The 26,142-nt window shown below is 41.4% G+C and overlaps 1 protein-coding gene across 5 annotated transcripts in view; it reads left to right on the forward strand.

Annotated features, from left to right (window-relative positions):
- RBMS1 (RNA binding motif single stranded interacting protein 1) overlaps nt 1–26,142 on the forward strand; it is a 175,137-nt gene that overhangs the window by 67,878 nt on the left and 81,117 nt on the right. Inside the window, exon 1 of one of the 5 annotated variants that reach the window (XM_058027956.1) lies at nt 16,613–16,782. The exons of the other annotated variants lie outside the window; for them this stretch is intronic. Coding sequence (XP_057883939.1) covers nt 16,720–16,782 — 63 coding nt within the window. The 5' untranslated portion in view covers nt 16,613–16,719. Of the gene's footprint in view, nt 1–16,612; nt 16,783–26,142 lie in introns of those variants that run through there. 5 annotated transcript variants of the gene reach the window in all.

Raw genomic sequence — 26,142 nt, forward strand, 5'->3', positions numbered from 1 at the left:
GCAGTGTTACACAGAAGAGATGGGAGATGTTTTGTATTTTTTAATGCATTTAAGATGAAATATGAGATTCTTTATATATTTATGCTGTGATTCAAAGGTGGAATCTGAGCTCACCTGCGTATTGGTGAGCATCACTCTTGTGGTATAGACTGAAACCATGGAATAATGCTCAGCTCACAGCCAGACTTAGGCCCTTGAGACTGAACCCAGCCTTTTGGAGACTGTGCTGCTCAAGGCACAGGAACCTAAAGAGGCAAAACAGAACCAAAGGTATCCATGAACTGAAGCAGTGTGTTAGAGTTGTTGACACAAGTGTATTGTTCATGAGACTTCATGATCCAGGGCCTTAAAACAAGACCAAAAAGACAAGTCACGAAACCCAAATTGCTCAAATGTTTTTAATTAGAGGAATGGAATGTTTGAATCCTTCTAGGGGCTGAGCAGCTGAGTCTGTCATTGGGGCACTCCAGTAAAACCCTGCCCTAACTGGTGCCTAATTCTGTGGGTACCTAAGGACCAAAACATACTCTGTGTGTGTTTCTTCATTCAGTAGTTTGGAAACGGAATATAAGGGAAAAGATTCAAATGTGTTTTTCTTATATTTGGGATGAATGCCATAGCCACAGGCTACAGAGTCTATTCCTCTTCTTCCTTACTAGCATTATTGCATTATTTTATATAAATCTGTGGCCATATTGATAGCAGAAATTGAGAGAGGTACATTCCTGAGTGCTGAAGGCAGCAGGCACTAGAATGGGGTCTGAGTGCTGGCTTCAGGTTGAATTTGGGGCTCCTGTTTCCATGGGATATTCCAAATGTTTGTTTCTTCTGCAGCTCCTTGCATGTATGGTTTTCTTCAGAAGCATGTGTGGCTTCTCTTCCCCTTTCCCTTTACTCATGGCTTGAGTAACCTGAGGGCCTGCCTTGGAGCAGGAAATTCCAGGAGGAGGAACACCACCTCCTATGTGTGATAGCCAAGTGACTGACAAAGTGCCATTTAACTTCTCATGCTGTCAGCTTTAAAGAGAAACCCTTCTGTCAGCAGAGTTTTGCTTTAAAATCAGTTTTCACTTCCTGATTTACCAGGATACAGCAGGAAAAAGAGTAGTTTACAAAATATTGTAAAATCTTATCTAGTGTGAATGTGGTGGGGTTCTGTTACTGTTTTATATGCTATTTCACCTTATTGTTGGATTATCTGAATTCTTCTGTGAAAAATATAGGTATAAATTGCAGTCCAAATCTTTGTACAAAAAATACTCATTGGAAGTTTTATTTTAATGCAAATAAAAATAATTGCTATCACCCCAACTGAGTTCAGTCATAGTGCTTAAGGAACCAGAGGCTGTTCCTTAGGGCTTTGGTTGCCTTATGGTTGGAACACCATATTTGAGTTGGATTTCTTGTAAAATGTAGAATGCATCCTCATCTGCTAGGTGATAAAGCCCTCTTGGGAACAGAATTAATTTTTTTCTTAGCATGGTTGCTCTTTATTTTATCCAAATTCATGTAACTAAAATTAAAATTTGGACCACCCCAACCATTTCTTTTCGTTTTGCCACCAACAAAAGAGCATTTTTTTCATTCCTGGTCCAAATTGTTAAGATGCCCCTGAGGACCTTTGTTTACAGTGTCTTCTCATTCTTTTTTTTCCCTTGACATTCTCCCCTCCTTCCAGCAGTGAGATACTAATTAAAGAGAGGACACAGTGACCCTGGGTTGTTTAGAAGTCACAGGGGAGTGGTGGTGGCACAATGACAAAACCATCCCTGCAGGAAGTAATCAGGCTGGAGACCCAGGACAATACTCACTTCCATCACCTGAAAAACCCCTTCAATTTGGAGATCCATCCCAGAAGCAGATTTATTTTCCCTTTAATAAAGTATCTTCATTACAAACAAAGCCTCTGTATCTCTGTGTCAGTCTGTTAACCGAGTTATTCTACAAGTACTGGTTTTCTTAAACAATTACTGAAAAATATTTCTCTTAACAGCTTGTAAAGTAAAAGCAGTATTAAGAATAGCATGTTAGAATGCACCATCACATTTATGTTTAATTTCAAGGAAAAAGCAGTTGGTTATCTTTATATCACCCAGCAGGATTATGGTCTTATCTAGTATATAGGAATTTTGCAATTTTATGATGGCTATTATTACTTAATTACTAGCTCATCGAGACTTGCGGTGTTTTACGAGCACCAGAGAAATCCAGGATTCATTCCCCACTGGGTTTTGTAAACTGGAGCAAAAAGTCACTTTGGATTGACACCTGTGAAAACAAGATTTCTGTTTACCCAGAGCATTCAGCCGCAGGGCATTTGCAGCATAAGGTGAAGGCTGGGCCCTGCAGAGCTCTGCTGGCAGGAATGTTAGTGCAGCCAGTCAGAGAAATCAGCAGGCTCTAGGCCTCGCCCTCAGTCGTCAGCGTTATCTGTACTCTCTTATCTTGTACCCTAAAAGAATCCAGCTGATTTCAGTAGCTCTCCACTTGGGCTGGCCTGCACAAATCAGATTGCAGCATTGAAGTTAGCAACATGATACCCATCATTCCATTACAGGGGAAAAAAAATCCCACTGTCTGCGGGCTGGATCAGACTGCAGACAACATGCTCTTTAAAATGCATAATTAAGGGATTTTTTGATTTTTATCCTTATGGAGTTTTGTTTTCCCAATTAGGAACAAAATTATCTAGGAGAAACATTTAGAAGAGTCCTGTGTGAGGCAGAGAAGAGAGCACCATTGTGTCCTATTCCACAGCCTGCACAAATCAGTGTCTTAAAAATAGTCTTTTAACTGAGGTTTTGTCTGTTTGATTTTTTAACTAAGTATTCTTGGAGGTATGGTGATACCTGGAATAATTACAAGTTTTTAATGTGCCCATTTCACTGAGCATCAATCTCTGCAATAACACGTCTCAATTAAATACTGTTTCTTTAGCCCAGTTTAAAGTTTTAAGGTAATCCAAGTATGGTAGACATGGATCCAGTGGGGCTGTCAGTTCCACATGCCTAACATGCCTTTCACTTTTGAGTTAAGCGGCGTAAAAACTGTAAGGAAAAAAAAGAAAAAGGCAGTATATATGTAATTACAATTATTTTGCAATATCTTTGATTGTACCAGTCAAAACCATCCTGATCAAATAAAAGGTTTTCTCTAAGAATATCTATATTCTAGATAGTAGGCACTAGAATTTTGATAGCATTTGTTCTGTAAACTCTTTTTTCCTTCTTACTTTTTAATGACCTATTGATGCCTCAAAAGCTGAAGTACTGCCTGTTTAGATTGGCTCGTGGCCTTGCATCTTCAGGAAGGCACTGTGCCCCAAGACCTAAACCATCCTGGAAAACAGATTATGTCTCTCCCTGCAGTGACTCCGTGACCCCTCGCACCTACCCGGGGTGTGAGCTGGCTGTGCAACTAGAGACCCACAAAGTTATTATTGTGTCTGGGCAGCAGGAAGAGCTAAGAGTATCCAATTCTATCAAAACCTAACTCTGTGACCAGATGGGTGCCTGGCAGGACTGTGTGGCTGTGCAGATGTGGCCCAGGTTAGGTAGGAGCACACAGCAGCTGCTTTGCTGCTGCTGAGGCAGGGTGCACAGTGCAGGGCTCACACTGTGGGGGCAGAGTGGTACCTGGAGCCCGCCTGCAGCTCCTCGCAGTTTCCTGCGCTGGTGCCCCGTTTGCTGAATGCCGGCAGTGTCACAGCCCTGGGCCGGGCGGGGTTCTGGCACTGCTCACGGAGCACACTCGGTGTCGCTGATGCAGCAGGCACTGCCCTGGGTAGAGCAGGGGTGACCAGCATCCTGCCAGGTGTTGGCTTTTGGCTGGCTGGGCATTTGTGGGAGGCAAAGACAGGCATGAATGTAGTGACTGCCCACAGGAAAGAGCCTGCTTAAAATGAGAACATTGGCCTTTTGGGTACCACTGGGGACTGCAAGGTTGGAGTAGAAGGGAGGCAAAAAGGGGCTCAAAAGTGTGTCCATTTGGGTAATCTTCTGTTTCAGAGCAGGAGACATGTTTGAGACAACTATAAGGCACAGTTATTGCTGGACTAAAGTTGTCACCTTTCAAAAACTTGGGGAAAAGATGACATACAGTTTGGTTTTTAGGTAACCTTTACCAAGGAGAGCCCATTTGTGCCAAGTTTTCACTGCATTGTATCATGAAGCTCGTGCAGCTTTGATCCAGCACAGAGTTTACTTGAACTTCATTTAACATCTCAGAGAATTACAGCATCATTGATTCCAACCAAAATGTGCCAGCCAGTGTTCTTGACATTGCTGTTGCTTATTGCACTGCCCATTTGACTGGATTGTTATTGTTCAGATTCCTTTCTGGTTTTGTAATGGCTGCATTTCACATTAAAGTTCAATGGTTTAATTAAGGAAATGACTGAATAGGAAGTTACTGTTACCATGATTTCAGCTGTTGAAGAAAGATTTGCCCTGCACGTGAGGAAATTTGTGAACCTAAGCTTTTTGTTAAATGTGCAACATCTCCACGTTGTTTTTTAAACCACCGATATTCATATTAATTAATCACACCTGTTTTTTAAACCACTGATATTCTTATTAATTAATCACACCATTTTCCTTTTCTTTGTGGAGGCTGATTAGTTTGTTTCAAAGCATGTAGTGTACCACAGCATCTTTCACTGAAGCATGGTTTTAAACAAGAGAGTATTTCGTTTGCAAGTTTCTTTGATATTTGAAGACAAAACTAAAGACATTCTGTGTTTGCAAATGTCTCTCAAAATGAGAATATTTTACGTGCAGCTACGTAAACCCCCGAGTAACTGCTTGCTTTCAGTTTTGAGGCTGGTCAGGACTCTGCAGTCAGACTGCGTCTTGATGCTGCTGTTCCCTCGGCAGTTGGGTGGGATTTAGAAGTTCTGCCTCTTTTCCCAGGTCTAGCCAATCCTGTTGTGTTAAGCAGCTCTCTGCATCAGAACATTAGGAAAACATATATATGAATATCTACAGATTTAAACTGTATCAGTTTTCTTTTCCACTGCATAGCACACCCACATAAAGCAGTTGATTCAGTCCCACTAAGGAGTGTGGCAATGTCTGCTTTGAAGGGTGGAACAAGTGGCTGGCATGGATGTGGAGAGGGAATGCTATGGCAGGGAGAGACATCTCTTAAATCAGGTCTGCTGCAAATGAAATCTCAGTGAAGAAAAGGAGCTCACATCTGTACAAGTAGTCCCAAGTCCCCATTCTGCCAAACGGTGTTTATTGGTTTGATCAGCTACCAGATAATTGCAGTGATACAGTAAATAGTAAGCACTATCTGTCTTAGGAAGCCTGGAGTTTCTCAGAGGCAGGGTTTCCTCTCCCCCACTGCCCTCCCCCCCCCCCCCCATGTTTACTTTATAGTTTACAGTTCATGAAAGAAGCAAGAAGAAGGAGTAGTCCAGCCCAAACTGAGATCTGTAGGTAGATACCATAAAATAATTTCCATTGTAGGGTGAACTGCCTAGCAGGCAATCGACAGTGCCAGTCAAGAAGTAGCTGTGGTTAATGAGAGGCACGTTGCCTGGCTGGTTTAGCATTTCAACAAATGAGTTCTAGCAAAGTTTTGATTCAACTTGAATTTTATCAGCCAAACATAATAGGAAATTAGTTAGTGTTTAGACAATTTTAAGCATTTAAACCAACTGTAGTTGAGGAATCTGAAGTATAGATTATAAGAGGATGTACTATTTTAAATGGCAATGTTATGGTAATACATTCTAGAATTAACCTTTTAGTTAATTTAAGACTGCCTTTTGTTTTGTTAAAAAATTAAAGGTCGTCTACAGTGCTGACATTTTAAAGACCTAACCTGATTTTTTTAGTGGAAATAAACAGATTGTTTCTGTATCCTACGAAGACATTAGTAAAAACTGCAGCAAGGAAGCCCAACGTGAGTTGTTATTTGTGATGCTGCTTAGGCTGATTTGTGGCCAGGTATTACATATTTTGATACAAAATATATAATTACATATTTTGGTACAAAATATATCATATTATTGGGGTTTTTTAAACTAAGATGCAAACTGGGCTTTATTTTGCAGTTTAAGTCATTTTTATCTCAAAGACTCAGGTTCTCCTATTTTTCTTTTTTATTCTGTGAGAATGAAGAAAGAAAAATCTGGTCAAATCTGCTGGTGAAACTAAGGCTTAGCCCACTGAATATAGTCACCAAGGGATTAATGCAGCTCTCTTGTCCTTTTTTCACTCTGGCTTAGATCCTGCAAAATCATGTGCCTACATGATTTACACCCATGAACTGTCATTCTGTAAGTCATCACTAGGAAAAAAAGGTTTATTCTATCTCAAGTTACTAAATACTGAATCAGATTTTAAAAAGTCAAAGACCTCATAGTGTCAGAAAAAGTTAGGAGTTGGTTACTGGAGGCAGGAGCGGTTGAAGTTGGTATTAAAATATAAGGATTTTTCTTTACTCATACCTCCTGTCATTCCATTTGTAGTTGATTTCAGAGCACTCCTATTTCTCTGAGTAATGTCATTTCCATACGTGCACACACAGAAGTTAATGGTGTGCTTACACAGTCTGAGGCACTGGTGGGAACAACCCTTCTGTGGAATGAAGTAGCAACTTTAGTGGAAATATAATGAACAAGGGGATTAAAATGGAAGCATTTAGGCATATTTAGATTTCAACTTTCATGTCTTTTAAGTGATGTCTGTAATTCTGATGAAAATTCTTCTTGAGTTGTGAAACAGTGGGCTCTACTCAGAAAACAATCTAAAATTCCTTGGATGCAAAATGTATTTTTTCACTTAGTGCAGAATGTGATTTATATAACATCTCAGCTGACATGATCTGACATGTTTTTATGAATTCCTTTGCAAGGCAAAAGTGCCTCTAGTTGCAATTTATAGTAATGAGACTGTCTGCTGTAGAGTAACTGATTACAATGAAGGTATAAGAAGCAGGCATGTTTGCCTTTCCAACTCATTACCCTTTCCTTGCTTCTCGAGTGCCTAAGCCCATGTTCTGGAGCAGTGGTATCTCTGGGTCTCCAAAAGCATTCTGTTTGTCCAAACACATTTTTGTGTACTTCACCAAATATAGTCAGATGGTATTTTGGACTGGAGTTCAGCTAATTGGGTTGAATACTATATCTAACAGATAAATTTGAAAAATACAACAAAGTTCTGTCTGTAAACAGATTATATAAACAAAAATTTACATGAAAACTTCTCCGTGATCTTTAGAATAGTGAATGGTAAATTGTGTCTTAGGGTCAAAAGCAATATTATGATAGTGCCCAGTTGTCTTTATTGTGTACTTATGGATTGTATTGGGGGACAAGTGGGTCAGGTCCTGAAGTGAGCAGTTGTTTACTTGTGGTTTTGATGGATAAATAGCAAAAACCTGGTGTGTATGCATAAACATATATTCACAGATTCATGTTAAAACCCTGTTGAGAAAATTATCCAAATTTAAGTCCTGCTAGAGGAAGATCATCTTATTTCCTCCTTGTAAGAACTCATAGAAAGTTCCCACAGCCATTTGCTGAAATAATTTTTGTCTTAGAGCCCCATTCAACAAACACAGCTGGGAGTTTTGCTCTTCTGAGAAATGAGTGTAGCAAGCTGTACTTGCAAGCACGGAAACATTGTGAAGATCTGGCCCCTGGGGAGCTTAGTGCAAAATTCTTTTTGAACATCCCAGAATGGAGAAAATCCTGACTATGCAGAGCCTCTGACAGAAGCTGCAATAGTGGAAGATAGGGGGAGGAGTTGCCAAGGCAGTGAAGAACTTCAAAGAACACTGGAACTAGGGGCGAAAGTTCAGCCTAATTCTTGTGTTATCTGAACTCGCTCACCCACCTCTCTTGCAGTGTATCTGCATAACACGTCTGGGTCTGGTTGTTGCAATAACTTCACTTTTCTGGAATATGACTGAAAATGTATTGTTGAAAAAATTATTGTCATTTGGTTGAAAATGTTTCAAGTAAAATTCCATGAGGGAGGCCTAGACTGAGCGAAGCCACCCAGCCTGCTCCCAGGAGGGACACACACCTTCCCTTCCCCCAGCTGTGTGCTCCTGCCACTTCACTTGTGAGGGTTTTGTTAGACACCTCAGTGACCCAACTCAACTCCCTGCCATGGCAGAAAGAAAAGCTGCTGGGCTAGTGACTTGAACCAGTAAGGAAAAGGAAGAGTGGATTAAGCAAAGGACTCATAACCACGAAGCTACAGCAGGAGGGAGGAAAGGAATAGAAGCTGTCTTCCTTTTCAGCATCTGTAAGCATTAATTATATTGAGGAATAACTCAGTAAATCACAGAAGTGCAATGTAAGTGCTTTCATTCTGGGTGAAATCTGGGACTTGCTGGTAAATCTATTGATTAGACCAGGATTTCATTTCAGGTTTTATCTTTGATTTATGTGCATTGATATTCGTGAGCAGACCTTTGAAATATGGTTGTGCAGTATCTGATAAATACTTTGAATCCAACTCAAGAGAATGTGTTGAAAACAACTCTAAGAATCTATTTACCTAAATAAATGTAAAACTTAATTATGATGCAATAAAATATTTTCCCACCATGATTTGTGCTGCTGCCAGCCCATGACACTTAGTATGGAACATAAGTAAATAAGTCTGTGAGTTACTCCCTGAAATAAATTGTCCTAGCCATCTTGATTAATTTACTGATTACTGAACATAAATATTCAGATCATATCTGAATTTAAATTACAGAAACTCAAATGCTGACGGTGAAGACACAGACTTGGGGTAGCAATGCAGTTGGTTGCTAGTTTAGCTGGGAGCAGAAGTGGCAGAAGCCCCCTGTTTGCCGCTGATGGATAGTGTGTCAGAAGATGACTTTGGTGTTCAGCTCCTGCTTTTCACCTGTCTGTGGTACATCAGCAACACCCTACACCTTCAGGATCCTATAGCCCTTAGGGGAAGGGCTGCATCAGCAGGAGCTGCACCCTTGTTTCACCTCTGAGGGTGGACTCTGCAGGTTACTGGGCTGTGGGGAACCTCCCAATGCCAATGCTGAGTGCTTCCATGGTGGAGGTCTTTCATTGCCATAACCATGAGCCAGATGACCTTTATGAGCACTGAATTTACATGGGAGGAAGAATTTTCTTGTTTTAAGATGTATCTGTTGATCATTTTGTTCTGTGCTATATTGATGTTGTGGAGGTGCTGCAGATGTAGCAAGTACACAATTTCAAAATTCAGAGGGGTAGAGCATGTACTTCTACAGGAAAAATACAATTTGCAGCTTCTTTGGCAGACCAAAATACATAATGCCTTTCAGAAATGTAAGCTATTCCAGGTACTTGAGGAACTATTCTATCAAGTTTTATGTGGATATTTTTATTTTAAAAATATCGAAAATGAGATAAGATTAAGGGTCATTATTGAACATTTGCTTAACTTCTGACACATGGCTTTGTTTCTTCACTTTATACTCTAAATTAGGTCATTACAATCAGATTGTGCATTATAAATAAACATCTTTACATTTATATGTAATTATAAAACAAACACAGAGGGTAAAGGCTGTAATTTTGAAACAGATAAAATGTATATGCCCTTTTGGAATCTGTATGTAAATTAGTTTCTCACACTCCAGCCGAGATCATGTAAATGGACCCCAGAGAGCTGGTACAGTGCTGATGGTGTACTCAGGAGAGTTGGAGCACTGTAAAGACATTTGCAGGTCAGAAATGAGGTTAATTGACAGGGAAGTGTGTGAGGACAGGAAAAATTTGCACAGTGCTTGTCAGTGGGCAGAGCTGTCAGTTCTTCACTTGGCTATTAGCATTTGTCGAACAAACACGACAGGACTTCATTTCAGGAAAAGGAAAAAAAGCCAACAAGAGTCATTTTAGGGCAACAACTTTGGAAAGAGTGGTGTTTTGTGGTTTTGTTCCAAGGTACCCACATGCATGCAGCCACTGTACACAGTCCCCAGTCTGGCTCATCGCTGCTGCTGGTGAGGCTGCTGCCTGCAGCAGGGCTTTGCAGAACAGGACCTGCTCTGGCTTTTCCTCGGGTATTCTTCAAGCCCATGCTTGAGTGTAGGAGCCTGACTTTGCACTAGTGATGACAACTCCATCTTCTTGATGTATCATATCATACATGACTTGACTTTCTCTGTCCTCTTCCTTTTTTTCCATGTGTGTTAGGATTCCTGCCTGCTCCTCATTGCATTACTACAAATTTGCTTACAATGCAAATAGTGCCTGTTTCATTCATGGATTCAGAATGTATGTCCCTATTTATAGATGTGCAAAGACCATGCAAGAGGCTGATTTTTTTTTTTTTTTCTATAGCTGTAGCGCACTGATAAATCTGAAGCTTTTTCTTGGCCTTACATACCAAAAAACAACACACAAAGGAAAAAAATTATGTCTGGCTGATTTGTGGTCACACCTTCCACTCTAACCATTGTGCAGTGATTTATCTTTTCATTGGCATTAACTGTTCTCAATCTTAAAACAGATTTTAATTGTAGAAGTCTTTTCATTTCTTTCTTATTTCTAAAATTCTCATGAAATAGTAACCATTCAAGCCTGGTCAATATGGTGAATCATGTCATCCAAGAAAACCCAGCACAGCAAAATTGAATGTACTGTGGCTAGGAAAAGCATTTTTTCTGGTTAAAAACCAGAATATATGACCTGCTTTAGAACCTCACAATGTGAAGTTTAAGAAAAAAATTGTGTATTTCCAGATTTTGCTTCTTTTATTAATACATGTATTAAAATGTAAATAAGTAAATATATAAAAATCAAATAGCTGCATGAAGTCATTGTTTCCTAGAAAATACTTAGCAAATATTTTTGCTTTCTTCTTCTATTGTTCCATAAATTTATTCTGCACAAATTATAAAAATGCACTGTCAAAAAAGCATGTCAAAACAGTAAGCTATTCTTAGTAGTCTCTTTTAAAAAATAAATATTATCCAATATAATGTTGGTGGAATTTCTGCATAGTTAATAATAAAGCAGGAAAAGCAATATGCTTTGTCATTTTGGACAGACTTTATTATTTTATTCTATAATATATTCGGCAGCTGTTTACACACTTTGACTACTTTATAGTTTCAAACAAGTGTCTGGCAACATTATCAGGTCAGTGGCAGAAATGACATCTTTAAGAGTCATTTCAGTTCATTCCACAAATGAGGATTGGATTTTGTCTTGTGTTTTCATTACTGATTATGAGCAGCCTCCTTAAATTTCTCTTACATAGTAATCCTTTACAGTAATTATGTTTCATACTTGTGCTTCCCAGAATATACAGGGTATATTTAGGAAAGGCATTTGTTTGACAGTGGAAATGCTTCCATAAAGTATCTTGTTGTGTCTTTCAAATAATAAATAGTGCTTTCCATAATATAAAATGCTGGCATGGCATTAGCAGGAGATTGTGTTGCTCACTATGTTCATATTCTTAATACCAGTCATCAGTGAAGGAATGGCAACAATTATGTATAATTGTGCAATTTATATTTAGTGTCTTTCCAAGAACATTTAAGGAAGCATGGAAGGAATGAACAGCAAGCCAAAATGAATAGGAGTCAAAGCATATCACTGGAGGTACAACCCCAGTGGCTACAGCGGATGCATTCTGTGAGCACTGCAGGGAGCACAGGACTGCTCTTTTTTCACAGTGAGCTGTTGGATTTAGGGGAAAAACCTCTGCAGTATAGGTGATGGGAAAATCAAAGACAGGTTGGAGGACTCCCAGAGAGAATGAGCTGATGCGTTCAGATTAAAAAGAAAATGTTACAGTGATTGTGCACACATATTTTATAATGAGTGACTATTTTTTTTTTTTTGTATTCTAGTGTAGAGTATAAGTAATTTGGTATTTTGGTACCAGTATTTGAAATGGTACAGCTGGAAAAGATTATTTGTTTTCCCTTTTCAGATCATCATGGGGATTTTTTTCTTATTGTTGAATATACTCATGTGAGTATTTTGAAGACTGCATTCTTAAACAACAGCTTCTCATTGTGTATGCAATGCCTCACTCTTAGTAGATCATATACTTCTGCAGAAGTCATTGTTTCATAATAATGTTTGTTTTCTAATATAAAGGAAAATTTACAGAAGATTTTTTATATTAAGTATTTGGCATGTTCACAACATTACTATGTCCCATTTCTACAGACTTCTCCTCTTCCTCCCTTAGCTAGATACAGATTTCTTTTATTACCTGCATACTGGGAATGCTTAAATAAAAACAATTAATTATGAGATAACTTATCTCTGAAGGAGCTTCTCGTGTAATGAAGTTTATTGTGTTCCTTTGGTTGTTAGAAATTCTTTTCATGCTTTAAGTTCTAATAGATGAATTAAAGCCAAAATTTAAAAATCTGCTTCTGTTTGATACTCAGCTTCATGTATCCCTTTATTAACACTTTACAGGAAATGCTTAATATCTCTCAAAGTTCAGCCCTACATTCTGCTTCCTTAGCTTGCACAGGGTATTTAAAAGTATTTTTGCATTGTTGTGGCTCAGCTTCCTGCCTACTCTGGTTTTTATCTTTCTCCATATGACCGTGTGCGAGGAGAGGATGGATGCTCAGGGAACTGAACAGTGTGGCAACTGTCTCCTCAGTACCCTCAGGATGGGGAAATGAGGTGCCCACAGTCACCTTTCCACAGTGGGTCTTCAGAAGGCCCTGAAGTGGTCAGGAGAGCAGAGTTGTAAGGAAATTCAGGAGATCCAGTCTGGACTCACAGGGGTTTGCAATAGACTGTAAGTTTCCCATTTAAAGCAGATCCAGGGCTGAGAGACCATCTGCCCTGCAGAGGCACTGAATGCCCTCAGGGGAAATAGCTACTTTGGTTGAATTTTGAGATAAGTAAGGGGAGCCATGAATTTGATTTAGAACAGAAATGGTAAAGGAGCAGCTTAAATGCGTAGAACTGTTTTTAAAATTATGGCTTAGTTTTGCCAGTCTACTGTTTGTTAAGATTGATAAGCATTACTGGAAAGATTCTGTCTCAAGGTTTTTAGACAAGTCTTTCTTTCTGTATTTATAACCATCTCTCTGCAAACCTACAAGCAAACTAACAAAACACAACATGTAAATTGCTACACTGTATTTCTGAAATGCATCAAAGCTGCTTGTAAGTTTACCCTTTTTTCCTGAATAAGCAATTCTGGGTAACTTAAAGAAGCTCTGAATGATTTGTAGAGGAGGCACTATTAGACCCTGTGGTCACCTTTTTCCCTTAGGATCAAAAGGAATTGCTCATTTGTAACTGCAAGCAGCAATACACCTGGCTACCTGCAAGTCTGCTCACACCTGTTGTATGCAGTTAATAACGAAGTCCTTGAAAATATGATTTTTATGATTATATTTGCATATGTTTTACAGATTAGGCATCTCAGTTTTGGCATTGCTAAGTCAGTAAGACTGAGACTGTTCTTTGCAAACAAGGCATGCTTCTTGCATCTCAGAAAATATGTAGGAAAACTGTTGTCAGTACTTGAACTGATATATCACTGCACAAGGACTGAAAAGTCCAGGCACTTCTCTCGAGCTTTTTAAACATAATCTCAAGTACAGGGTTTTACAGAGAAATAATTTTGCCCATGTTCAGGAATAAGAGCAAAGCAGCTTTTCCATATGAGCATAGCTTCAAATTGGAAGGGACCTCAGAGGTTCTCTAGTACAACCTCAGCATCAGCAAAATTATCAGGTCAGGTTGCTTTGGGCTGTGCGTATTCTGGTCTTGGAAATGCTCAAGAAGGGAGAGTGCACAGCCTCTTGGAGCAATGTCTGTCTGTCCTGATGTCCAGTCAGAAACTTGCTTGTTTCAATTTAGCTTTGCTGTTCCTTTCTCTCCAGACACACTGCTGTAAGGAGTCTGGCTCTGTGTTCTTTATAACATTGTCAAATCTATTGGAAGGCAGCTATTTCCCTGTTTGAGACCAAAATGGAGACAGATTAATCAAGCCTTTTAAAAACAGCAGATAATGCTGATAGGCACATTATCACTTAGGAAATTATATCAAGTTTTCTTCCCAGAAAATTCTGTAATGAGTTTTTCCTTAACAAAAATAAATAATCAGATACTGTTAGATTGTGATCTAGTAGATTGTTTACATGATCATATTTGTTGTTATGTGTTTTCCTAATATGTAAGGAAAGAGAGTACTAGTAACTGAGAGAAATGGGCCACATACTGAATCTAAGAGAGGGAAATCATGTCCAAATCACAGGAAGCCTTGGGACATGTGACAGCAGAGCGAGCAAGACGGCAGCGTTTCAGATACTGCTTTGGAATATTCTTGAGAGCCTTCCCTGGTGTGACAGTGACTGAGACCCAATCGAGCATATAGTGTTTACATCCCTGCAGCCTCTTCCCTGGGGGTGGGGCAGGAAGAGGAGAGGGAAGGAAGCAAGGGATGATTGATGGCTTTTGAAAAGCTTTTCCCTGCGAGGGGAAGGTGTGGTCACTATACACATCTCCAGCTAACAAAGCCCTCCCGTAGGTCGAGCAGACTTAAGCTTTGTCACCCCTTTGGGGTGACTGCAACACTGTCCAGAAAATATTTTTCTTGTTTTTCAGTTGGGAATAGAAATCTCAGCAGGAGAAGTAGCCTGTCACTGTTCCAGTTTGTACTGCTTTAAGACAGTTCTCCAGCACTGAGTCTGATTGTGACATCTGTGACCAAGGGTTCTGAAATGAGTCAGATTGGAGCACAGATCGACTGCTGTGTGTGCCACATCTCAGGAAGGCATGAGCACACAGCTACACTTCTGTCAAATTAAGCCACAGGTACACGAACATATTAAGCCAATATAATCCAGTACTGCTGCCAAAACAAGCCCTCCTATCCACCCTCTTGCCCCTGCCTATTTTTGCTCTCTGCTACCTCCTCCATTACACTGGCACAAGTAGCAGCACAAAGCCACATGCTGAACCCAACAAAGGAAATAATCTGGAAAAAAATTAACCTGATCAGAGAGAAAAAAAAAAGGTTTCATCCAGAATCAGTTGCAAAACTGTTGCTTTTGCAGCATTGATGCCAACTGATGTTGCTGTGAAGCAGGCATGAGGCCTTAACCAGGCCAGGGAGTCTGAATTTACCCTAGCATTAAGCCTCTGGCATTAGCTTTATGCCAGCAATGGGAATACGACTGTTTGTGATCCAACATGAAGTTAGGGTAGTACAGACAGACAGTGCCTGACTTGACATAAAGTCAGCTGGTACAAACTTATTCCATCCAATCTCCAGTGCCAGTGATCACCATGTGGCTGCAGTGCTTTTCATCCAGTACGAGTACACCTTAAACTTGTGTTATCAAATTGAGACCTAATGGAATGCGATCCATCTTAGGACTTGAAAGACAGAAAAAAGGAAAGTTATGCAGAATGTAGTTCTGCCAAGTGTTGGTGCTTTCTTGTTGTTTGCTGTATTCAGAGGGGCTCTGATCTGTTGTAAAAATATATTAGGATACCAAAAAACTTAGAGATTATTTCTAGGGAAGTCAGTAATTGAAGATTATATGTTTTTGTAAGTACTAGCATTTTCAGATGTTATTTGGCTTTTCAGTAATGAACTATCTGGCAATTTTCTGTTTCTTCCCAGCTGTTTCCTATGGCCGTGTTGGGGTGTATGGGATCGGGGCCACCGTATTGTCAGAAAGAGGAAGAGAAACCAAAAGGTGCCTGATGATGCATGTCCGTGGCAAAGTTCTTCTACAGTGTCACTGATCAGTCGGTGGCCTGACAGAGCTACAGCTCTGGACTTTCTTAGAAACTAGATTGTCAACATCAGTGGGTAATGTAAATATAGTAATGTAAACAGAGCAGAGTACCAGGAGTGAAGTTGGGAACTCCTTGCCTCCGTACGTCCCTGTCTTGGAGCCTAAGAACTGTAGCGTTTCCTAGGCCTAGATTTCGTGAAGAAACTGAAGAATTTCCCTTCACTTCCCAAATGCCTTGAGGCACCGGAGAGGGCTGTGACCGGATGTTCCTCCCCCCTCCCCATCCCTAATCAAGAAAAACTTAGGAGAGTTGAAGGGCGCGGTGTTTGTCGCCTCGGCGCGGCCAGCCCCGCGGTGTGGGGGTGCACGGGGCGCGGCCGTCTGTCGGCGCTCAGCCGGGGCTCCGCGGGATGTCCCGCTCCGGCCGCTCGGGGGTCGGGACCCCGCCGGGCGCGCCCCGCGGCGGAATGCGCGGCACGCGGGCCCGCCGCCCCCCCGCGCCCCTCTCAGGCGCAACCATTGCGCCGCGCGGGGGGGTCCGCTCCCGCCGCCCCGCTCCGCGCCTCCCCTGGCGCCGCGCCCCGCTCCGCGCCCCCCTCCCCGCGCAGGACGGGGCGGGGCGCGAGCACCGCGCCCGCTCCGCGCTTCCCCGCCGCGCTCGGCGCTCCCCCGCCCGCTCCCTCCCCCTGCTGGGCGGTGGTTGAGGCCGGCGGGAGGTGGGGCCGGGCTGGGCCGGGCCGGGCCGGGCTGGGCTGGGCTGGGCTGGGGCAGCCGGCGGCGGTCAGCGGGGGCCCGTGCATGGCAGCCTGGGCGGCCGCCGCGGGATAGGGTCGACGCGGAGCGGGGTCGGGCAGGGCGGGGGCCGAGCGAAGGGTTCGAGGAGCCGCAGCCGGAGGAGAAGGCACGGAGGCGGAGAGCGCCCTGCAGCCCCGCCGCGCCGCAGCCCGGCGGCCGCCAAAGTTGCTCCCCATCCCGAGGGGGAGCGGGGGATCAGGCGGGGCGATGATCTTCCCCAGCAGCAACAGCAGCGCGGCGGGCGGCGGTCGGACCCCCTATCGGAAGCAGGTAAGGGAGGGGGTGTGCGGGTTTGTGGCACCCCCGCGTCCCCCCCCGCGGCCCCGAGGTGCTGGGGGAGGAGTGGGGAGAGGAGTGGCGACTGGCGTGAGTTGCGGCTTGCAGCCTGCTCACTTCGCGAGAGCTGGTATTTGAAAAAAGAAACTCTCTTCTCCTTTTTAATGCTTTTAACCTCTCTGAAGAGCCGCGCCGTGACCTTGGCGAGTGCCGGGGTGGCCGCAGCCGGGTCACCTTCGCGGGGCGTGCGGGGCGGTGCGGGGCGGCCCCGCCGGGCTCGGCAACAGGTTAGAAAGGAGCCGGTGTCGCAACAGCGAAACTTAGGGCTGGATGTTTTTCACTCGGCGTGAAATGAGAGAGGGGATCCGGGCACATTTTTTCTTTCAAACAGCGCTCCAGAAAACCTCCGCCGCCCTTCGGGCGCGCCCCAGCTCCCCCCGAGGGGGGCACGGGGGGGAGTCTGTGACATTTTACGGGCAGAGTGATCTCTCTGATAAGCTCGGAGCACTCGCATCTATGGAGCTGTACTGAAAGAGGTATTTCTTTGTTTGTTTGTTTAGTCGCTGGAAATAAAATATTTGAAATAGTTGTTACAACCTTGCTGGACCGTTTGTCTTTGGCTGCACTTTTACGCACACAAGATGCAATGTTGGTATTAATCTTACATTATTTACTGCTTAGTGTGTTATTTTTCATTGACTCTTCGATTAAATTTAAAAAGGAAACAAAAACCCCTTACATTTCAAGTTAATGGGAAAGTGTACTCTGTGTGGGTGCCAGAGGGTAAATGGAGTAGAGGTCACTGACAAGCTACCGGCTTGACAAAGCATGCCAAAAATACTATGGCAGGCTTCTTTCCAGGTGAGAAAAAATCCTTCTGCGTCTGCTGCACTTAGTAGCTGAAAGGAGTAATTTGACAGGTTCAGTCAGCAATACTGGGGAAGTTCGTCCTATTTTGCTTGGGGTCAGAATACATTAAGGGTAGAAATAGGAAATCAGATATCACTGCTGCACACAGCGGAGGGCTTCATATAAATCATGAGGACATAGTCTTGGAAATTTTGATCTCTTGGTGTATTGTTGGGATGACACATAGTCTGTGTAGCTAACCTGCTTAACAGTGAAAGTTGGACTGATATTTTCTTGAAGGTTAAGTAAAAATTGCTATTTCATTTTTTCTCCTTGTTATTTTATAAAAATATCTTTTTGATAAGAATCACTGGTGTGTTATCTCAGCAGCGCTCTGCAGATGCTGCCCAGCAGTGCATGGAGTTATCTTTGCATCTTGTAGTCAAAGTGTTCAAGTCCATACATAACAAAACATGCTTATTGTGTGCACTGGTTTTGGTTTGTTGTTAATAGATGTCCTGGATACGCCCATGCTGATCATCTTGTCTGGTGCTCCTGCATACTTTATAAATGAAGCCAGTGCATCAGATAGAATTCCGTGCTGTCCCTGAGAGGACCATTAATCAGGGAAGGCCCCTTGTGTGGCTGTGCAGCGTGTCGGGTGCGGGGCAGGGTGTTGGCAGGAGCCGAGGGCAGCGGGGCCAGGCCTCGTGCTGGCAGGGCTGTGTTTTATGTGCGGATGTGAGTTTGCCTGCTGGTCTGGAGCAGGCTGATAAGATGCTCTTCTTTTCACAGTGCACTCCTTAGATTCAAAGAGCTAAAAGGGCCGAGTGAATCAGAAAAACAAACAGACCCTTTTTCCCCAACAGGCAGAGAAAGAAATGAATGCAGGGGTATTATGTGGGCTTAAGACCCTGGGTACCAAAGGTTTCTTTTGTTAGTGTGTAGCTATTCTCTGCTCAAACACTTCCTACATAAGGAGCCAGGGTCTGTGCTTTTCTCCATAAGTCCATGGAAAATGCCTATTAGCTTCATTCATATAGACTCACGTCGATTAGCCATTGGCTTTCTGATCTCCCTTTCACGCAGACTTCACCTGCAGGGGTGAGCTGATGTCAAACAGTGCTGAACAGCACTGCAAGCCTAATTTTTCAACCCATGGTAATTTAAAAAAGTTGAGATTAAGTCCCTGTATGCTCTGTGTAACCCATATTCAGACAATTGCGTTGTAGTTCAGCTTTAGCCTGAGACACTAGGTACTGTTATGTAGGAAAAGTTCTCAACCAATGACTGTAAAAGGAATAACTGGATTTCCTATGCTAACAGTGTGTCATATGTGAAGCTGAAACAATTTTAAATAACTTATAAGAGAAATTAAAATGTTTTGAGCAGCTTGTATGTCTCTGTTGGTATTTTAATGTATATCAGAATAATAAAAGAACACTTCCAGTTTAGTATTATCCTGTTTAATTTTTAAGAGTCTATAGCAGATTGAAAAAATGAGTGATTAACTGATAAAAGGCAAGGTGACACTGACTTGATTTATTTTTAAGACATTGTAATATAATGTGGATTTCTACCTTAATTTAAAACACTGACAAATGCCATGTAGGTAGAGTAGGTTCAGATCTTTACCCATATTCTCTTTTTCTTTTCCAAATAACTCTGTTCTGTTTTATAAACAAATCTGTACCTATAATATTATGTTTTTTACCTGTTGTATCTACACTGTGCATCTCTGACATGTAGGAGCGAGTTAACATTCTCAATTTCAGGTCAGATTTGACTGGTCTGATCATCATCTCTCTTCTAGAGTACTTGTAAGAATACTAAAATGTGGTCTCTGCTCAAAAAGATTCCCTACATTATGGGCAGACAGGCATATTAAAAATACTCTTACCAGACTTAAAATTGAGACATTGCTTAAATGAGTGACAGCTCATCTGAGAACTAATTTGAAATGCAGATGTAGGTCTTGTTAAAGAATGAAAGCCACACAATATCTGCAGTAATAACCTATCACAACACTCATAGTCGTACATCCTGTCTGTAAAAGGTATAAGCTAAGACTTTTGCTACCAAGGTTATTTGAGCTATTCTAAAGAATGCACGTGTGTGCATCTGTAATGAAAAGGAAACAAAATGACATACAATACTCTGCTTAATACGGGCTTTTTTAGCTCTTGATTTGTTGAGAACAAGATGATTCTCTGTCCCTCCTCCCACTTTTGTCATTCTCATGTAAATCGGGAGGCGCTCCTCTGAAGTAAATATTTCTACACTCTGTAAAATTATCGTAAATGGAAAATTAGGCTTTCTCCTGCCATCTGCTCCTTGAATCTACAGAGCTACTCCAGCTATTTGATTAGGGATTTTAAATTGCTTTGTGCAGGGAGGTTCCTCTGCTCTCAGGTTTCTCCAAGAGGAAGCCAGAAGCAGCTCTGGAGGCCTGGGAAGGACACGAGTGCAGGGTCCCACCAGCACGGCCTGGGTGCTCAGCCCGGTGTCTCCGTGCCTTTTAACAGCTTTGCCCTGTAAGGGTGATTCTTGTTGCATTTAGATGAGCGTAATGTTTGTCTTGCCAGCATGAGGAGATTTACATAGTTTGCTGCTTTCGAGAAGATTAACTGGGTGTAGCTGCACGTGAGGAATTTAACACTGATTTGAGGTTTGGCCTGTGTATGGAGGGACAGACAAAGCTTTTGATCAATCTTTTCGTGTAGCTCTGGTAATACCAAGTGCTGTGTGGCAGGTTAGGTTTTCTAAAAGTTGAAGTTTAGGGTTGGTTTCTAATGACAGTTAAATGGAGAAAGCTTTTGCCAGTCTGAGGCTAAAAGTGTAGATTAGCCTTTCACTCTGTCTATAAATTTAACCTATCGAGAAGTTACACCTGCAATCCTACTTTATGATTTCCCAGTTGGCGCTGTGTGTGGTGTCTGCGTGTGTGAGAAGGAGCCTCATTAAACTTGCAAGACCTGGGCATGGTCCTAACTCAGAACATGCAGCTCCTCGGAGCAGTCTGTGCCCAGAGGGGTTTGACACAACCCCTCCTGTGTGTGTGGATGGTGCCGCGGGTTGAGCCGATATCTGTGGTTACAGAAACAAACGGGATTAGTTTCTTTTTGTTTCTTTTTCTGAGAACTATAAGAATTGTAATTTTGTATCACCGACTTGACGTGACGGGCTGTTTCCCTTTACGTTGTATACAATGTTAAAGGATCTACCTAGGTTTCACAGAACTGAACTCCTACATCAAGTACGAGCTACTTTAATTTTTTCAGTGCATTTATAAGATTGTTTGTGAAGTTCTGCTTTATTCTCAAGGGAGCAAAGCTACTCAGTCAGTGGGTTTCTATACTTGTAGCAAAACGTGAATGAAAGAAATAAAAGGAAACATCTTATCTTGTTCAGGCATGATGTTCTAGATTATAAAAAGTGATATAATTGTCTTATCTGTATTTGGCAATTTGAAGTTTTTGTTTAGTATTTCTAACAGGGTGAACAATATATTTTTGTCTCTTTGGAAGTGTTATTGTTTAAAGTATGTGTCTTTGCCATTTAGTTTCACATGGAAGGGAAGATAGAAGTCTGTGTCTTGAACATCTGCTGTTTTGTTTTGGGTTCATTTTTTTTCCCCTGAAACTTCCAACTGTTAAAAAAATTGCTTGAGTTAACACATTTCAGAAGAGTTAGATCCTTTAAACTGTAACTGCTGGCGGGGAGGAGAGGGGAAGGAAGGAAGGGAGTGGAAAATCCTTTCCTGCAAGCTTGAGATGGCTCCTAAAACATCCGCACAGTGCTGCAACCAAGTAAATAAAAATAATGATCATTTGACATTATAACCATTTCGGTAAGCTTTTCCCCCCGTTTTAAATGTGTGGTTGAAACTGACCTTTGTTTGTTGCACGAGGCGGTGTATAACAAAAGAAGTCAGTGGAGACTAGGAACCTCTAGTGGATTTCCCTCATGGATCTGTTTCCAACTTCTTATGAATGTTTTTCTCCTTTCCTACAGCCAGTTGTTTTAAAACATTTTACTTGGGGGGCAGAGTGCAGGCTTATAAATCTGTAATCCTAATGAGGAGGTGCATGGAGATGTTTTGATCTTGGAAGAGGTGTTGGTCAGAAGTATTTCAAAAAGCCAGCAGAAGCACATTTGAAAGTTCTTGAGCCTTGTTGAAGTAATTGTGAGTTATTTTGCATATGTTTCAGAATTGCAGTGTACTGTGGTAATTATAACAGCCCTGCAGAAGCCACTGTATTTGCAGCTTGCTGATGCAACAGGAAAGGGAAGGGATGAGTTAGAAATAGAGGAGAAACGAGGAGGGGAACCATGGATTAGATAAGCACAAGCCTCCTAACCCAGCAACTTAGGAAACATACACACAACAAAAAAATCATGTGCTGTAAGGGCTGGTTACTGTGATTAGCACAGCTTTAGCTGTTTGCCTCAAGAGACTGCAGTTAAGGCAGTGTAGCTGCAGCTGTGTATTGACTCACAAAGTAGTTTTAAACTGCAGCTGAAGCAATTGAATGCTGGTGAGAGATTGCTTTAAACAAATTCAAGAATACCTGGGTTTGTGGCAGTTTGAGTTCATTTATTTCTAGGAATTTAAGTTTAGTAACTTTTATTACTCTTTATGCAAATTGATTTTTAATAGTGAAACTCTGTACCAATTTTAAGAACTTAACCTGTGCACTAAGATGTCTTGGCTTAAAAATATCTGGCAAGTATTTTGAAGTCTTAGAAGCTCTTTAAAACAAAAATATAGTTACAACATTTCAACAATGGCTTTTTTGGAATTTATGGTGGAGTGTAAGGATGTATCAGCTCTAGGGTCTGTTGCAAAATAATAGCTGATAATTACAGAAATGTATAAATACATAATAATATTATTTATAATAATACTTTTTTGTTCATATGTCCTCATAAAAGCCATGCTGTGTGCTTAACTATAATTGTTTAGGAAATCACTCATGTGTGTCTTATTTGTTTAAAGTATTCTGCTCTAGCAAAATGATGTGTCAAATAGAGTGGATATTTAGAGTTTACTTGTTTGATAGAATTGTAGAACTTTGTGAGGTTGCAGTGGAAACAAGCAACACATTGTTCTGGGGAGCCTCCTTTGGGCTTCATATTCCTTTGTGGAAGAACAGCAGAAGCACCAGGACAGGATGAACATCAAACTTAGTCTAGCCTGATGCTTACCTGCTTGTGCAATGAAATGCTTCTTTACTGCTGCTAAATATGTGTAACTTTATTTCACCATTGATTCTGTTTCTTTACAGGGTCTCTTATTGGCAATGGCACTTTCACACCTTATTGTGTGGGGTTTTTTCTGCTCAGATGAGAAGGGGATTTATTTCTTTCCTTACTTCTATTGTTTTCTCAGATCAGAATCTCCTCTGCCATATGGTGCTTTGTTCAATAAAGTGGAAACATGAGTCCTTTGGTTAACTACAGCTCATATATTCTGTCATTTGGGTATTACAGCATAACAATGTTAGAATTCAGCCCTTTAGGATATTCAAGGTATGTATATGGCACTTCCATTTTTACTGTGCTTGAGAAGTGAAATCTAAGGATTCAGGTGGGAGTTGGATGAGTGTTACAAGGGAGCTTTTCTCAGGATTGTTTGTCACTACAGGGCACTTCTCATGCCTGTGGTCTTACCACAGCTTCCAGGTAGGGTGCTGAAACTTGGTAAAGGATTATCCAGTTATCTTTGAAAATCTGAAGCAGTGTTCATAGATTCTTGGCTACTCTGAGGTGATTCACAATCCTGCTTTAAGTTTTACTTGACCTGCAGAAGCTTTATCAGGTTGTGCTTGTGCCACTGCAACAATCCAAAATCACTCCAAACACCAGGCAGGCAAGGGTAAAATCAAATGCAGGTCCTTGTTAACAGGTCCACAAATAAAAATGCAGAATTCTTAAAAGGGAGGGATGAAAAAAACCTTGAACAATATAGTAGTACAGGAGTGGGAAGTTTCCTTTACCTAATATGCAGGCATGTGACACACAACCCCCAGTCTTCTTAGGGGGACTGGTTACTGTCCAACCCTGGCACCTCAAGTTGTGTTTGGAGAAGAGACTCTGATCTGAGGCTCTGTATTTCTCTGTATTTTATTTGTACTTAACCCACTTGAAGAGTAAGGGGTAGATATTTCTATTTATTTTGTAAGTTGGTGATGCCTCTTTCAAGACCATAGGTTGTTTTTTCCTGCTTTGGAAACAGTGATGTCTCTTGGGCATCCACAGATGCAATGCTGCCCAGGCTGTGGAGTGCTCTTTAGCTGAGCACCAAAAAGATGGTTGGTGTGTTGCAGAGGAGATCTCATGTATGAAATTATGAAGGAATTTCAAGTCTTTCTGTTCTGCCTATGTGTACAATTTGCTAATAATGCTTTAAACAGTAGTGCAGCAGATATTTTGGTGGTCTTCTATGCATGTGGGGGAGACCCTGCCACTCCAGCTGCTGCAGGTGACTGGTAGGTGTGTGTCACCTGTGTGCCCACCTTTGAGCACGGCCACGGTGACCCATTTGGAACTGTTTGCATTGCCACATGCATGTGTGCTGTTCTGGCTTAGCTTAGCTAATTGCTCAGCCAAGGCTTTAAATAACCTATTACAACATGAAACTCTTTGAAGTACGTAGTGTAGAAGTAACATACAGTACAAGTCTGTGTTAACACCTGTGGCTGTGCTGTGGGAGAGGAGGGACATGGTGGCTGTGTCATGCCCTGGCCAGGGACTTTGCTCCTGCGAGCCCGGGAAAGCAGCAGCCACGCTGGATAAACCTGGGCTTTGGCAGAGCCAGCACACAATTCCATGGATTTCTGCCTGTGTGAAAGCAACCACCAGCACACAAGATCCTTTGAAGTGTTTAGTGGTCTGTCTTCCAGATAAGTTCAAGAAGAGTTTAAAATTGTGGGTCTGAATTTTAAGACTCTTGGTTGTGCCAGCGCATATTTACATAGCCGGTGGTGCCACTGCATGGGGTGAGACTGCTGACATCAAAAAGTGCTTTTTGAGACAGAGAACCAGAATACTTCTGAATTTCCCCTAGGAGAAACCTGAGTTGAATAGTTGGTATATCATTGGGTTAGTGTTAAACTCTAGTTCAGAATCAAATGGTATTTAAATTGCTTTAATATTATTCCATCCAGTCTGTTTGGTTTGCATGTTCCTTATTATGATAGTACTTGTGCTTATTTAAAAATACTTCTGTGTAATTTGGAAAAAAAAAATTGAGACAGGTATTAAATAGGATTGTCTACTAACCTTTGAAATAGGGGCATTTTTTTGGGTTTTGTTTAGCATTCCAGGAGATATATCTCTGAATGCTACTTGTGAGAAACACTTAGCAAAACTGGGGTTTCAGAAAAATGTTTCACTTTACAAAAATATAAATGATAAGATTTCTTTATCGTCTTAGGGTATCAATGCCTCCAGTGCATACATATACATGTAAATATTCCAGAATTAGGGACATTTTTTGAGATGAGAGAACCAGTTATATCCTGCAGTACTAAGGAGCTATAGAATACATTTGAAATCTTCAGTAATTTTAATGGTGAATAATACTAAGATGTAATTCAGTATATAGAATTTCAGCTGGTTAAAGGTGCACAATGTGCACCAGTAGAAGAATGCAGGGGCTTTTTATTTTTTTTTTTTTTTTATTTTTTTTAATGTGCTCTAAGAGCTGCTCCCATTCCCAGATACAATATTCTACAATGCTGTGGAAGGTAATGCAAGTTGGAAATGGTTAAGGAAGTCATTGTTTCAGCATTAGGTCAATATTTTAATTGCTGTAGTAACAAAATCATGTTAACTTTGGAAGCAGACTTTGTCAGACTGCCAGCAAACATAATGTTCTTAGATCTCTCAGGTGTGGAGTGTCATGGTCTCAGTCACTAAGGGCTGCAGACTGGTGTAGTCATTGTAAAAGGCACTCTGAATTTTCATGTAACTGTTCTTTGTGTATTCTGGTAAATTGTTGGGAATTCCCTGCTCTGAGGCTCTTGACAATTTGGTGCTTTCTGGTTTACAGTTTCTGTTGCCACTTTATTATTGTTTTAGTATTATTAATGTAGGGGTTGGATTTCAGTATATTAGATGATGTAAAGAAACATTTAGCCTATCTGTGTGTCTTATCCTTCTGACAAAAACCATTATTTTGGTGTGACACTTCTCTGTTGACTCTCTTTCAAAATGACTGAATCCATCTCCACCTTCTTCATTCCCTGAAATAAGTGCTGTGTTGTGTCATTGTCCTGGATAGTAGTAGAAGTCCAAGGTCAGCCGCACCTATAAAGGTTATTCATAAGGATTAAGATGGTGACCTGAAGTTCAAATTGGTCCTGGTCACTGATATATTGGATAATCTTAACTAAATTGTTAAGGTTTGACTCTTCAAAAGGTACTTGTTAATACTAGTTTCTCAGATTTTGCACAGAAATATACTAGCACCTACCAGCGGTTCCAATACTACAGCAATTA

The sequence above is a fragment of the Melospiza georgiana genome, chromosome 7 (genome assembly GCF_028018845.1).
Source record: "Melospiza georgiana isolate bMelGeo1 chromosome 7, bMelGeo1.pri, whole genome shotgun sequence".
NCBI classification, from domain to species: domain Eukaryota; kingdom Metazoa; phylum Chordata; class Aves; order Passeriformes; family Passerellidae; genus Melospiza; species Melospiza georgiana.